The 15,398-nt window shown below is 35.5% G+C and overlaps 1 protein-coding gene across 1 annotated transcript; it reads right to left on the minus strand.

Moving 5' to 3' along the window:
- Positions 1 to 6,877: 6,877 nt before the first annotated feature.
- LOC103833885 lies at positions 6,878 to 12,345 on the minus strand. The gene is made up of 9 exons (XM_009109935.3): positions 11,977 to 12,345; positions 9,386 to 11,890; positions 9,196 to 9,299; positions 9,036 to 9,105; positions 8,132 to 8,938; positions 7,854 to 8,056; positions 7,647 to 7,770; positions 7,362 to 7,568; positions 6,878 to 7,264 (listed from the first exon to the last, which is right to left on the minus strand). The coding sequence occupies exons 1-9, from the start codon at positions 12,130 to 12,132 to the stop codon at positions 7,121 to 7,123; spliced, it is 4,320 nt and encodes a 1,439-aa protein (XP_009108183.1). The 5' UTR covers positions 12,133 to 12,345; the 3' UTR covers positions 6,878 to 7,120.
- Between the last annotated feature and the right edge of the window lie 3,053 nt (positions 12,346 to 15,398).

Consider the following 15,398-nt stretch of genomic DNA (forward strand, 5'->3'; position numbering starts at 1 on the left):
TGTTTTTCTTCCCTCTACATTATTCTTTAATATTTTCATTAACGATTGCTGTTCACTTAGACAGCGCTACAAAATGAAAAAGTTAAGGTTTGCATTAATCAAATAGAACTTATAAAATTCCATTTTGTCTCTACATTTTTAGAGTGCCTTTATATTAATGAATATTATATGGTTGAAAATCCTACTGCATAAAAGCTAGGATTAGTATTATGATAGTGGCAGACAATGGAATGGACCACGCGAGTGTCGAGATAAATGCAAAGTTGGCAGTGGCAGCCACAAAGACCAGTAACATTCCACAAAGATTTTTCCAGTCAAAAATAAAACAGCAAAGGGTGAATTGTAAAGCCTTCACGTTGACCAACAATCCAAACTCGTCTCAGACCTTCTTTTTTTTTTGTCACAGACTCGTCTCAGACCATAATACTTCGAAATGTAATGATAATTTATAAATAGAATAAAAGTTGAATTTAAAAGGCAAATGATACTTATCTTTATCCAGGTATTATTTTGAACAACGTTTTCTTTTGTAAATTTTGAGACTAGTTGAATTCAACTCATTTTTATTTTAGTTGTTATTTACCAAAAATAGGTTCTCTGAATTTTCTATAGACCAATAAAACATATTCGTCAACACATCAATGAAAATAATTAAGTGTAATGTAGTTTTCAGTTGTTTCCTTAATTTGACAGCAAAGTCATAAGTGTCAACTTTTTGTTAGTTGAAGGTCGATAAAAAAACCGACCTTGTATTTTCATCTCATTCCTATTTTTAATAGCATATTTTTTCATTTGACCGGAAGATTCATATGTTAATAGTTAGGGTCATTCTGACTTTGTCACTCTGACTTTGTCATTCTGACTAGGCATGGACATTCGGGGTCCCAATCGGATTTTGGTTTTATCCATTCGGATTTTGATTTTTCGGGTTTATCAAAATCAACCCCACTCGGATTATAAAAAAGTTTGGTTCGGGATCGGTTCGGGTTCTATCGGGTTCGGGTTCTATCGGGTTCGGGTCGGGGTTAGTAAATCTTCAAAGAACCGGTATAACCCATTGTACTTTCGGGTTCGGGTCCCAATCGGTTCTTCGGTTTAAAAATACCTGATTTGTACCTATTTTGTAACTAAAACATAAATGAAATCGGTTCTTCGGATTTAAAATACATGATTTGTACATATTTTAATAGCCAAAACATAAGTAAAATCGATTCAAAAATAAGAAAAAACATCAAACGTGATCATTTAAAATCAAGCGAAAGATAAACATAGTTAGTGATAGAAAGAAAACCAGATAAATGAAATCACAAAACAAAAAATAAATTCTCATGAAATGAGAAACATTATTCAATAAAAACAAAACCAAAATCTAAAAACTTCAGGCATCAACCGCCACATTCCACATTCCACCATCAACCTTCATGTAACATATAATTATTTTAGAAGTTCAATAATATCTTAAAGTATTTTGGATACATATTAAGAATTAAGATCATATTTGGTAGAAGTTGTTTTTGTGTTTTTAAATGTTTCGGGTTCTATCGGATATCCATTTAGGTCCGGGTTCGGTTCGGATAATACCCATAACCCAAAATACCAAAAAACAGGATCCATTCGGTATTTATGTCGGGTTCGGATCGGTTCGGATTCATTTTTATCGGATCGGGTTCGGTTCAGATTTTCGGGTTCGGCTTATTTGCCCAGCCCTAATTCTGACTTTGTATAAAGGTATAATTTCAAAATTTCTAATGAAAACTGTAATTTGGCTGCTGTCAAGTTTTGATATTTTTTAGTCGGAGAGGGAATTCTTTGCTGTCAAGGTCGATTCATAGTATTTTGACCATTTTCTATAGATTAGTGTTTTTAAAAAATAATAAGATAAGAATTTTTTTTAACCGGGGCTTCTAGCTCTAGTGGCAAAGGGCTTACAGCTGTGAGTACCGTCACCTGAGTTCGAATCCCGGCCACTGGAGAATTAACATTTCGGCATCGTCAGGAATAGAGGACCGACACGTGGCAACAATGACTAGTCTGGAACACTTCTGTGGGGCCAGGATATCTCTGTATAATTCAAAAAAAAATATATATATATGATTTCTAGCTTAATCCACTTTTCAATAAATAAAAATATATAATGGAATAGTTAGAATGACCTACTTATCATAACCATGAGAAAACCTGTCAAATTTTGAAAGATTAAAGGAAACAAAGATCAAAAACTTAAGTAGATATCAAGAATCCCTTACATATACAACTTTGATGGTAGAGTGAAATGATCAAAAACTTAGGTATATATCAGTTTCGTATTATCAAGATCAAAAACTTAAGTAAATATCAAGAATCCCTTACATATACAACTTTGATGGTAGAGTGAAATGATCAAAAACTTTAGCTCAATCCACTCTCTAAATACTAAATCTTAAACAAGAATCACTAAACCATAAATCTGAACATTAAGATTCTTTTGTTTGAGTGTATTTTTGAAAAATATCCAACTTAATTTATTTCAAATAATTGTTTTTTTTTGTGTGTGTTTGCAGTTGGATACCAATTTTCAAAAATAAATTCAATCAAAAATATCTTAACATTTGAGTTTATTGTTAAATGCTTATTATTCATGGTTTAATATTTAGGGGTGAGTTGGACTTATAAAATTCTATGAATAATTCTTATACATGTATAAATAGTTTAAGAGGTAATTTTTTATTTTTCATTATAAAATTAATATATTTATAAAAACAGTTACCAAAAACTTAATTTTAAATGAAAAATATACTCCCAAAATTAATCAAATACAAAAATAACCAAAAAAGATAGTGATATTACAGTTATTTCTTTAAGACAAACAAAACAATTGTAATCATTTTCACGATTTTAACCTTGCGAAGTCTTCTCAAATTAGTGAAGTCTCTATGAGAAAACTTATCTCATGTATTTATTCTCGTAAATAATTAATAAAATTTATAAAAATATTTTGATATAAAATCAATTAAAATCATGTATTTATAAACAATTATAAATGATGTAAAATGTAGATTTACTAAAATTTAATTGTTGTCAATATAGATGAGTGAATATAGATTGTAAGTCATGATTGACCTAGTTTTAGGGTTTGGTAACATATGTTATAGTATTGTTTATATTTTTAGGGTTACATTTTAGAATCTTAAAGTTTTTATTAAAAACAATAAATTTCATATATATATATATGTGTTTAGTTTTGTATATATTAAATATTTGATAAGCTGATCATATTTTTAATGAAGGATATATTTCTATTTAGTTAGTTATTTGATTTTAGGGTTTTAAAGACTTCTCTAAAATATATGCATTAGTAGACATCTTGGGAAGGTTTCTTGGGAATTCTTTGGACGAATAGTAAATATAGTTTAGAAAACTTTTTCAGAAGTATCTAATACATTTTCATGTTATAAAACTCCCCAAAAAGTTTTTTAGATCAAAAATATTTAACCTAATTGAAATCTTATCTCTTTATTTAAATAAAATTTACATATTTTCCCTCTTCCTTTCAAATGGCTACAAGAAAACTATAATGTTTTTCACTTTAAAACTATCTAACCTCTATCTAACCTTTTTGAACTTGAAGACACCAAACTTTATATATTTCTCATTCTAGATTCAAAGAGCTATAGATTCAATCTAACATGATTGTTTTATTTATTATTTAAGCATAAAAAATATTCTGATATTTTTCTTTGTTTTGAAACCATTTTAATATTTTTGGATATGCATGTTTTCAGATCTGAAGAAATTATCAAACTTCCAACTTCATTAGCTTATTTATTAGGAAGACTTTTGGAAAAGTCTCTTGGAGAAGCCTGCTATGTAAACTGCCAAAATTAGTAAATGTTTGTTCACCAATTATTTTTTTCCTTTTTTTTTGTGTTGAATCTAAATAAAGTTATTATTTCTTGTTATCTAGCTTAATATTGCATTTTGTGGTTTACATTTCTTTCTAAAGAGTAAGATATAGATCATTGAATTTTTGATATATTTATCTTTGTGTGTGTTTAAACCAAATAAAAATATATATTCAAAATCATTGTGATTGTATATTTTTGTTATTATTTTAGTTGTAAAAATTCTAGTTTCAACTAATATAAATTATATTTTTGTTTTCGTATGTTAAATTCAAATAAAATATATATTAAATTTGTTGTAATTGTTTTCTTCTTATTTAAACTTAAAAGTTTTATTTTTTTGAAAATTTTCTCTAGTTTTAATTATTTAAACATTTTTAAATATGTAAGTTTTTTCAGATCTGAAGAATTAGACTTCATAGTAGACTTTCGGTAGAATTTTCGGGGGACTTCTCGGCATACTTCTTAAGTAGACTTCTCAAACATAGTTTTCAGAAAAAAAATCGGCGGCTTTCAGGTAAATTAAGCGGAAAATTAAAAATTTTGAGAATAATTTGAACTTGGACGAATATCACAAATTAATTAAAAACCATATTATTTTTGCAATTAATTTCAAAATTTAGGTCTTTTCTACAAAATGCCATATTTCTTCTTATGTCAGCTATACTTTGTCTACACATGAGAATCCAAAACTTATATTATGAAAAAGTTATAATGAGAAAATAAAAAATTGGGGAGAATTCAACTTTTACCTCATATCTTATAATATTTTTTTTTAAACTATCTTCAAATTATAACCATTTTCATTCATATCTTAAGTTTATTATAAAAAAAACTATCCTTCATAAGTTATTTACAAATGTTTAAGAATAATTTATTGAAGTTTATACATTCAACCCCACCTCTTAAATATTAAACCACTACACTTTTAACTTAAATGTGAAGGTATTTTTAAAAAGTAATATCCAATTTAGTGTATTTCAAATTAATTATTAAATGACCTGGTTATTTTTTTTATCACTTAAACGATATATATGCACACATATATAAATATATATATATATATATATATATATATATATATATATATATATGACGAAATATGCGTTATAGTGTCAAATTCATTTGGTTGAAAATATGAATTTAATATAAAATAATATTTAAAGTTCAAGATAATAAATAATTAAATATCATTGGGTATTATTTGGAAACAACATATTTCCTTGTTAGCTAGAAAAGTCTCCATAAGATCTAACAATACGTTTTTAAGCTTTCAATAAGTTTATTTGTGTTATACATCTTTTTTTTTGTATTATACACCGTATTCGTTGTTTATATTTACGAGACTATTTTTAAAAATTCAAAATAATAGAAAGTGTGCATGCACATTGCATGATACCAAAAATAATAACATGATTAATACCATATATGCGTATCTACATTGCAATTAATAACCAGCTGAGATTTCTTCATTTTGCTTATGAGAAAAACGTAAAGTTGGCTATCAATTTTTAAAAATACACTCAATCAAAAATACCATAACATTTAGATTTATGGTTTAGTAATTATTATTTGGTGTTTAGTATTTAGGAAGTGGGCTGGATTTATAAAATTATATAATGTTTTATAAATTTATTTTTTAACGCTGATTTATTACGATATTACAATTATAAGAAAGATTACATAGAAGATTCGAAAACCGAACAATACTACTTGTCTTATGATGATCTACGCCTAAATGCATCACCTGAGCCATCCTATGAAGACCGCCTGACCGAATTTACTTACATCATGTTGAAGATTCCTTGTATGCCTTTCTTCCATTGCATAATTGTTTAATAAATCGCTTTCTCTGGAAATTGAAATTTGGACTTCCTATAATGCGCAACCTGCAAGAAATTGCATAGCGTTGGATTTGAATCGCAGACCTGGATGTAGAAGCCTTAAACCTTAACCACTAGACTATGGTGCTTCCACAAATTATTTTTAAATATTTATAAATGATTTAAGAGAGTTAATTTAATTTTTTTAATACATTTAAGATATTTATTAAAAAAATATTATCCGTTAAACATAAATTTAAAAAATGATATCAAACTTATGATAAAATTGAAGTTATTTTATTTTATTTTTTGGGATAATAATTTATAGGCAATCTGTTTGAGTTATCCTGGAAATTTCTTGAGTGAGAGTTTATTATTACAATTTTGTGGAAAATTAATATTAATTTCTAACCTTGTTCTTTTCATTTTTTTTGTCATTCTGATCATCTGACCAACGTTACGAAATATTCAAATATTCACAATATCCAATTGACTGCGTAGAGAGATAATAAAATTAAACTTCTTTAAAAGGAGAACATGCAGAAAAATGCATGATTCACTAGTAAGACCAAACACGCCAAATTTGACATATGTTTAAATCACATTTAGCATATGCTTTGATTATAAAATAAAACAATTTAGCACATCTTAAAATGTCGTCAAACTAGGAAATATTCAATATCTCAAATGAAAAAAACTTCAAGAGTTTTCAAAAAATTATAGGTAACTTCAAAGTCATTCATATCGTTCAACATTTTCCTTATACATATCAAACAAAAAATGCCATATATCAAACCAAAAAGCCTCGTTGCTGCCCATGCAAATATTCATGGATTAGGCAATTGATTAGAAAATGAGGTTTGAATGAATACTTTTCAATTAATAGATATGGCTTTTGTAATAAATAACAAAAATCATATTTACATTGACTGAACTTTCTCAACACATGAATTTCAAAAATGTAAGATATTTGTCAACGTCTTTGCTATTACTCAGGTTCCACCACGTGCAAACACACACAGAAACGAACAATCTATCATGGTGTGCTTAGAGTTTTCCACTCAATGTTCATGCGAACTGTAATCCGCTAGTATGGTTGACCATTTCTTTATCAACAAAAAGAAATGGTTGACCATTTTCTAAAATTAATTTAGTTATTTGTTGTAAAAAACATTCACTAACTTTTCCGGGTTTATTTCAATATTTGTTTTCATATACAAACAGGAAAAAGGCATTCTCGTTTTCACACACAAAATACGTTCTCATGATAGCCTCCTAAAAACCTAAAACATGAAATCAATATGCTTAGCTATTCTTGAAAAGCTGCAAAAAAAAAAAAAAAAAGAGAAAAAAAATCTCGAGCAAAAATGAGAGAGAGACATGGATATAACATTGTCCAAATTTTTACATTGGCAGTTACAAAAGGCAAGTGCCCAACTCAACACTGTGTCTTGTTAGAACTACTTTGCGTTCATTTGCCCATACGAGTCGATAGGAGAGATCAAGATGTTGAACTAGCTGCTTTAGCCGCTCTGCGTGGCTTATGTTCTTTGAGGTTTCCTGTTCGAGTCATACCCGAGAAGAATAAATATCAGCTTAATACAGATTTATAGCAGTGAGCCAGTGATTATTGAGTTTTGACAATAATATGAATTACCTGAAGAGGAGTTTCTTCATCATGGCTTGTGATACTTGAGATCACACTTGTCCGAGAAGAGTTAGAGGAGAACCCATCCCATGGATGCATGAATATCAGTTTTGTGCATTGGACAGGTGTGAGGCTTCGGCTTAGCTTCTCCCACCAAACCGATCCTAGTGACCACCATCTGATCATCAAACCGTTTTCCGAAAACGCAACCAATCCCTACAATTCAAAGAGGTTTTATCCTCTTAGTGATCTCAACATTCTAAAAAGTTGCAATTTTCTCTTAATAATTTATACCTCTCCATCAGGTGAAAAGCTGAGAGCTGAGATAGCTGTTGTTACCGCAGATTCTGAAGCGCCTCTAAGCAAATTTGGAAGACCCGGAGGTCCACTCGCATCTAAAACCCTTATTTTTGTCATACTGCAACGGGAATCACACACAACAACTAAGAAAACGAGATAAAGATGGTGAGACGAGAAACCAAAGCTTGTAAGGTTTTGTACCTTTGCATGTCATATATGCGGATACTGGCACCGTTGATCTCCGTGATAGCATCACCAATTGCTAACCTTGTTGATGAATCGTTTAGGATCACCATCGGAAACACGCGCACAACTTCTCTCAAGGCAGCCATTGAGGTTTGCAGGCAAGTTTTGCGCATAACGGTGTTGCTTGGGTCCATCGTTTGAAGAACAAAATTAACTACCTGCAAGCTTCTCCCAACTGTTATTCAAATCTCTCTACAGACACACATTTGAATGTAAAAGGAGATGCTACACACCTTTTCAAGATGCAGCACCAGATTTCTGGGAGAAGCACGGATTATTCTGATGAGAGTTCTGAGAGATACTACATGAACAGGAGAGTCAGAAGCTGTGGACCATATTTGGCTCTCTATCATGCTTAGAAACCCAGTGACATCTGCCATGGCTAAACTCGGAAGAAGAACCTCGACCAGAGTCTCCTTTATAGACGATGATAGTACAGCTTGATGTGCTCTGGCCGAGGAACTGACGCACTCTATCTGGAAAAATATGTCTGAAACTATCCGAGGGATGTCAGGTCCAATCAACAGCTTCCATGTAGTTTCCATTCCTTCTGAGAGAAGCTCAGCAGCAGTAGAGCTGTATTTCTCACTCATGGCCATAACCAGGTTCAACAACTTGTGGACGACCAGCATGGCTAGACCAGGTTTTACAAGGCTTGGATACCATATTGATAATGCAGCCGCCACAATGATGTGAGCCGCCATCGCGTCCTGACTTGTTCCCCCAACGCAAGAAATCCAGTCTTGCATTTCAAAGGATTCAAGCCAGGAGAGTAGTTCTGACTCCTCAGCCTGAGAAAGCCGAGGAGCTTCATGGATATGCTCAGAGTCCAGACCGTTTGTGGGACGTTCTTCTTCTGAGCTGAGAGCTTCAGGTTCATGCAGACAGATTTCAGAGAGAGATCTCACCAGTTTTGCATGTTCTGATGCGAAATCACTGCATAATGGAAGAGGTATTGCAAAAGAAGCAGTGTGGTGGAATATAGAGCGAGCAGCCATACGGACTTGTTCGCTTCTTTCTTGCCAGAAGGTCACTAAAAGCTACAATAAAAACATAAGGACAACAGGGATATTTAAATAGAAAACAAGGTCATCTCCAATCACATACTATATGGTGGAAATAGCCGAAGAAACTCACCTGGAGTAATGGTGGCTTCACATCGGGATATTTCTCTGCCAGATTCCGTGTGTAGAACGCTGCCAAGGTGCTGCAATAGACAAAACGGAATATAGTTTTGACATGCGAGAGCGAAACATGAAGGTGAAAACCTTTGCAAGAAGAGAGCTGGTTGCAGTACCTGCTAGCTGTGGCAGTGGAGTGAGACAGGCTAATCATGCACTGAGCAAGCGACACCATCATCACTGACCTCAACGCAGAGAACTCCGAGGATGACTTCCAGAGCTGGAATGTTCTTTGAAATCTTAGAAAAAGTAGGATATTGCTGAAATATGAGCGGTTGTGACATCAATAGAAGTCACTAAGAATACCTCAAGTGTTGCATTCAAACCCGGGAATGCTAATGTCAGTGACCCTTTGTCCCCCTGCAAACCAGAGGCTACAATGAAACTCTCTGGTCTTTTTAGCTTTAGATGTGTTGTTAGCGTTTGATCGAGTTCAGTATCTATACCCCACATATGTAGAAAGGATAAACTAAATCGAATTAGATATTCCCCAATTGCCTTGTCCATGGGAGAAATTTCTGCAGGGTTATCTACAGTCTCCTGGACAGGAGACTGGTTGTTTGAAGTCTTCTGTTGAGCAGTCGGCTTACCACTACTTTCCCCTAGCATCTTACGCATATCTGAGTTCTCATGTGCTTGGCAATAAACTGCTAATGACGAGAGATCGAAAATAAGCGTAGAGATTCCAGGGAACGGGCAAGCGCATTTGATGGGAGGGTATCTCATGGTTTGGGAAAGAGAGGAAGCACTAGAACTCTCTTCTCTAGTCTTTTCCTGTGAAGCACTTGGCTTCGATGTTGGCAAAGAGGCTATTCTCTCGTAGTTCTTTAAGTAAAATGGTTTCTTCTCTTCGTCTGCTGGGAAAAGTAAAGAGGAAACTGACGTATTTCCATTTAAGACAGATCCGGAATAAGATTTCTCACTGATGCCTGCACAAAAATGATCAAACATAGAATGTGACGCTGCCCCACGGAGGACACGTTCTCGAGCCCCTGTCTTTACATCCCAAATGTATAAAACATCAATAGGATCTGATTTCCTAGAAAGGGAGCGGAACAGACATGCAATATAGCCTCTTGTACCATCCCAAACGACCTTTTCAGGATAGTTTGGGTGTCCGGGAAACATCCTTTCGACACGCAAAGTCTCAAGAGAAGAAAGAGCAACACATGAATCATCCCCAACAGAAAGAAAGCAATCACTCCATGGGTGTTCTGTCCGAGCGGGTGCAAGAATGATTTGGCGCACTGGAGCAACATGGTGGTGCATGATCATGACTACATTGCCGCTTTCGAGATCCCAGATGCGGATGGTGCAGTCCATACTTCCTGATATCAAAACATGAGAAGGACTACGTCCGTTTGCAGCCCCAAGCATTCGATGTGCTGCTAAGCACAGAACAGGTCCTGTATGTCCCAAGAGATGCTGTTTAGATACGAGTGGATCAGTGTCTGATCTCGGGCTTGAAGCAGGTGAATCAAGTCCTTGAAGAAAATCAAACTTTGCAATTTCTATTTCACCGCTAAAGAAACCATGGACAACAGCATAAGGGACATACATATTCTCAGAAATAACCATGGACGATGACACGCACTGCCCACTGTCACTAACAGAGCTTCCTAAATCATTTTCGGTAGAGCCTTTAAGATCTACACCAGAACTCGAAATCCAATCATCAAAATACGATCCTTCTCCAAGCATTTTGCACTGCAGCCGAAACTCTTTTTCATCACCATTTCTTAGGCTTAGTGACCAAACAGTTATATGAGGCCACCACTGAAAAGGTTGTTCAGTACCACAACAGCTAGACTCCACGCGAAGAAGAGACTGCCTCAACTGCACAAAACAAAACGATGATTTCTCTGAATGCTGATCAGAAGCAGTAACAACCTCACCATTTTTCTTATATGTAAATTCTCCATCTATATACGACATGTCAAACAACACAGCAGAACCACTATCATCCAACAGCGCAAAAGTTTCAGAAACTATATCATTTTCATCGCCTTCGGATGCTGATGTACTAGAGTATAGCCACATTGCTTCTTTGAAATTAAAATCCGAACAAGGCGAGTCGTCAACAAAAGATATCTCTCCTATTGCCTCCCCGCGATTCAACAACCAAAAGACACCTCTATTCTTTAAAAAAAGAGCAACAAGATTCCCTCGGGTTATTACTGATATAGCTATTTCCCCTTCATTCAACCAGTTTCTCATGGAGCTTTTGCTCGATTCAGATACATCTTCACCCTTGTCAACGTTATCTGACACTGGAACCAGTTGCAGCCTACCAGATGAATCTGCCATGAGCAACGACTCCTGCTCCTCCAACTGAACCACACCCATGAACTTCAAATGCCCAATAGATAAATTCCCATGGAAAACAGTATGAACAATAGTAAGAGTATAAGTATCCACAACAACTACAGTGCATCTCGACGGTCTTCTGTTCTGAGCATCAGTATCTGACAAAGACTCAGCCCCATCAACAGTATCTAAGGAATGGCTCTCGATATATGAACACCCAACACAAACATATCTAGGTTCTGACGGCAAAGTGCACAAAATAGACGGGCTTCCAACCCAAGGAGGTAGCTTTCTTCGTCGTCTACAATGTCCACTACTTCTGCTCCATACGCAGAGCACACCATCAGTACAAGCACTGATCAATGCACTACAGTTAACAAATGGATCCTCTTTAACAGAATCTGCTGCTGTAACTCCATTCTCTGAAACAGTGGTAGGGTCACAAACAGCGAGATCTGCTATAGGTGCGGAATGGCCACACAGCATAGCAATCGGCTTAACCTCCTGATGGATAACAAACAATAAGATTATAAATTTATCATTATGAATGCTGGAATCTGGGAATCAGTTAAACCGAACGATTGAGTTACCGAATTGGACTCGGAGGAAGAGATGCTCCACCAGATGATGGATCCATCGGATCCGCCGGTGTACAGAGTCGGAGGATTGGTCAGAGCGGCTGTGGCGGTGACTCGATGGGATGGTGGCGCTCGAGACCATAAGCACGCGACGGATCGGCACTTCATCGGGACGAATCACGCGATGCGAGCACCAATTGAGTCAGGAAGAGGACGACGAGGTATTGACGACGTTTTCTAACGGCTGGGTTTATTAGCGAGCAGTCAGGCACCACTAACGTGACGGAGTTAAATGTCAACGGCCTCAAACCTTTGTTCCATCACAAGTTTAAAGGCATGGTTGATTTCATCACATTGTCTTAACCGAAATCTGAAAGAATATAAATAACACATTTTACTCATTCTGTAATATAATATAAACTAGGAATTTTGATCAACATTAATCCATGAACGATTTAACAAAAGTGTCAGGTTTTTTGATTTTTTCTAAATTTTGCTAGGTTCATAATCATAATAATTAGCTAACTTTATCATTAAACCAAGACGTGATTAGCCACCAGTGGTTAGGTTTACCGGTTAGACGAGAGGGTTGGATCTGAACAATAACGGTCTTCAGATAAAAACTGACGAAACTTATTTTCTAATCTTTCTGGTGTCTCGGAGAAGGCGAAATTATGCGAATTAATGGAGAAAAGACTTACAAGAGATCTGCAGCATGGTACAAGAACTACGTTCAAGCATAGATTCGATAGGGCGGCTCAGGTGATACAATTAGAAGTGAATCCTAATAAGGTATGTAAAATTATCGGCTGTAGAATCGTCTGTAATATTTCTCATAGTTTGTAATAGCATAATTATCCAGCGTTAAAAAAAAAATATTTCTAGTGTCCGGTGACAGCCTGGCAGACATTTTTTTTTCTTTTTTTGGAATTTAGCTTTCATATTAAAATTGCAGAAAGAAAATAAAAAATACAAGCAATAAACCATGGTTTGTTAGAGCCCATTACAGCCCAGTTATGTTTTTTAACTCACAATTAAGACCGTAGAGACCATTAGAAGCCCAAGATTAGAAGATGAAGTTGGGTGGTCTTCTTCGGCGATCATCACGGAGAAACATAGCGATATTGCATACGGATGCGAACATAGCCAGTGGAGATTTGCCTTAGATGAGCCACTGCTGCATGAGTCTGGAGGAAGTTTCAAGGTTTATGCCTCTAAAGGAGAGTATTCTGTCTTTGATCTGCCGGTCCATGAGGCGTATGATCGAATCCGACGAACGGTAGGCCTGTTTGTGGATTCTTGCATTCCGTTCTGACCAAGCCCAGTAAATACATCCTTGCCAGTACAGTCTAAGTAAAATTTCCTTTGTTGATCGCCTACTCACTGATTGTAGCTGTAACATGACACAGTCCCATGATCTCTCAGGTTGGATCCCACAACGATGCGCCAATGTTTCTCATAGATTCCATGAGAAATCGCAGGAGAAGAACAAGTGATCGCGGCTTTCTACATACAAGTTACAGAGAACGCAAGTTGGACTTATTTGGAAACCCCATCCTAAGATCCTATCCTTTGTAGGGCTACGATTCAAGACAAATAACCACACCAGAAAGCTGTGTCTGGGAATCCTACACTTGTTCCAAACTGAGTGATACCAAGGTACATGGGTTCCTGCAACACAAAGCTTTCCATATACTATGCATGTGTTATATTTTGAGCAAACTTTTCCATCAATTTCCCATTCATAAAAATCCTCATTATTGTTTAGTTCGATGGTGGTCAATAAGGCGTGGACATTGACAAGAGCTTCTGATCTTGCAGGGGGAATCCGCCAGTTGTTGTTATGATGAAGGGATGCTAAAGTTGCTTGTGCTGCGATCCCCATAGTTGAGTTGGAACTGATGCTAAGATAAGACCTCATAAAGCCGTAAGGGGACCAGTTGTCACTCCAGAACCGACAAGAGAGACCATTTTGGACACAGAGCTTAACCCAATTGAAGATAGAGGAGCTCAGTTTAAGAAGCTTATTGACCTGCCAAGAGTAGCGTCTATGTGGAACCGTAGTCCAGAGATTGTTGAGACATCCATCCAGAACTTCCTCCTTGAACCAAGCAACCCAAACTGAGTCTGCCTGAAAGAAAAGTAGCCAGATCAACCTAAGGCAGCATGCTTTGTTCCATATCGAAAGATTCTTAATCCCAAGGCCTCTTTCCTGCTTCGGCTTTGTGACAACCTCCCAAGAGGCTCGTGCTGCGTAGTGCTCCTCAATATCACCTTTCCAGAGGAAGACACCACATAGAGAATTTATGCGTTTTACACATGCTTGAGGAAGGATGAACGTTGTACACCAGAAAGTGGTTATGCCTGTGATGATTGTTTTGATAAGCAGCAGCCTGCCAGCGAAAGAGAGTGATTTGGCACTCCATGAGGATAATCTGCTTTTAATCTGCTGAAGTAAACCTTCACAGTTTAAGAGCGTTAGCTTTCTAGTACACAATGGGACACCAAGATAACAGACAGGCAGGGTACCCATAGGCATGCCAGTTGAGAACTGTATCAGATCAGTCTCGAAGGTAGTAAGGCCAGATGCGAAGAATGAGGATTTTTGAACACTCACAGCGAGACCTGATCTAAGCTCGAATTCTCGGAGCACCTGAAGAACAGCTTGGACATAGGTAATTGACCCATCAATAAATATCAGTAAGTCATCAGCAAAGCACATGTGTGTTAGCTTTGAGTTATGGCAGGTGGGATGGTAGTTAAACTTCATATCTTGAACCGCTTGATTCAGCATTAGGGAAAGAACATTCATTGCGATCACGAAAAGATACGGAGAGAGTGGATTACCTTGCCTTAAACCCCGAGAGCCCTTGAAGTAGCCGTTGACAAAACCGTTGTAGCCTACAGTGTGCAAATACATGCCTTCAGCCAAGAGAGAAACATAGGAGGCAAATTAAGACCTTGTAGGCAAGAGAACATAAAGCTCCAAGATAAGGTATCAAAAACCTTTGCTATATCCACTTTAATTGTTATTCTTTTTGAGCCAGTATGCTTATGATAACCTTAGTGGCAGATAGTTGTATACGGAATATTTTTTTCTTACAAATTTCTTACTACCTAGTGAAACTAAATTTATATAACAATGTGACAATAAAACTGATAATTTTATCAAATACTTTTACACATGTAGATTAATCAATATAGAGCCACTAGGTAATTTCAAGATTTGGTTGATAGAGGTTTTCTTTTTATTATAAACACATTAACTTCAATACTGTTTATCCTATGACTGCTTAGCGTACGTGCATGATGACAACACATAATATATCATTCAATATAGTAGTCTAACAAGACAGCTAGGTTTCGTGGTAACACGTATATATTATCTCTGAATATTATACATCATCGGATAAAAGTAGATACGACGTATCATA

The sequence above is a fragment of the Brassica rapa genome, chromosome A09, assembly GCF_000309985.2.
Source record: "Brassica rapa cultivar Chiifu-401-42 chromosome A09, CAAS_Brap_v3.01, whole genome shotgun sequence".
NCBI lineage: Eukaryota > Viridiplantae > Streptophyta > Magnoliopsida > Brassicales > Brassicaceae > Brassica > Brassica rapa.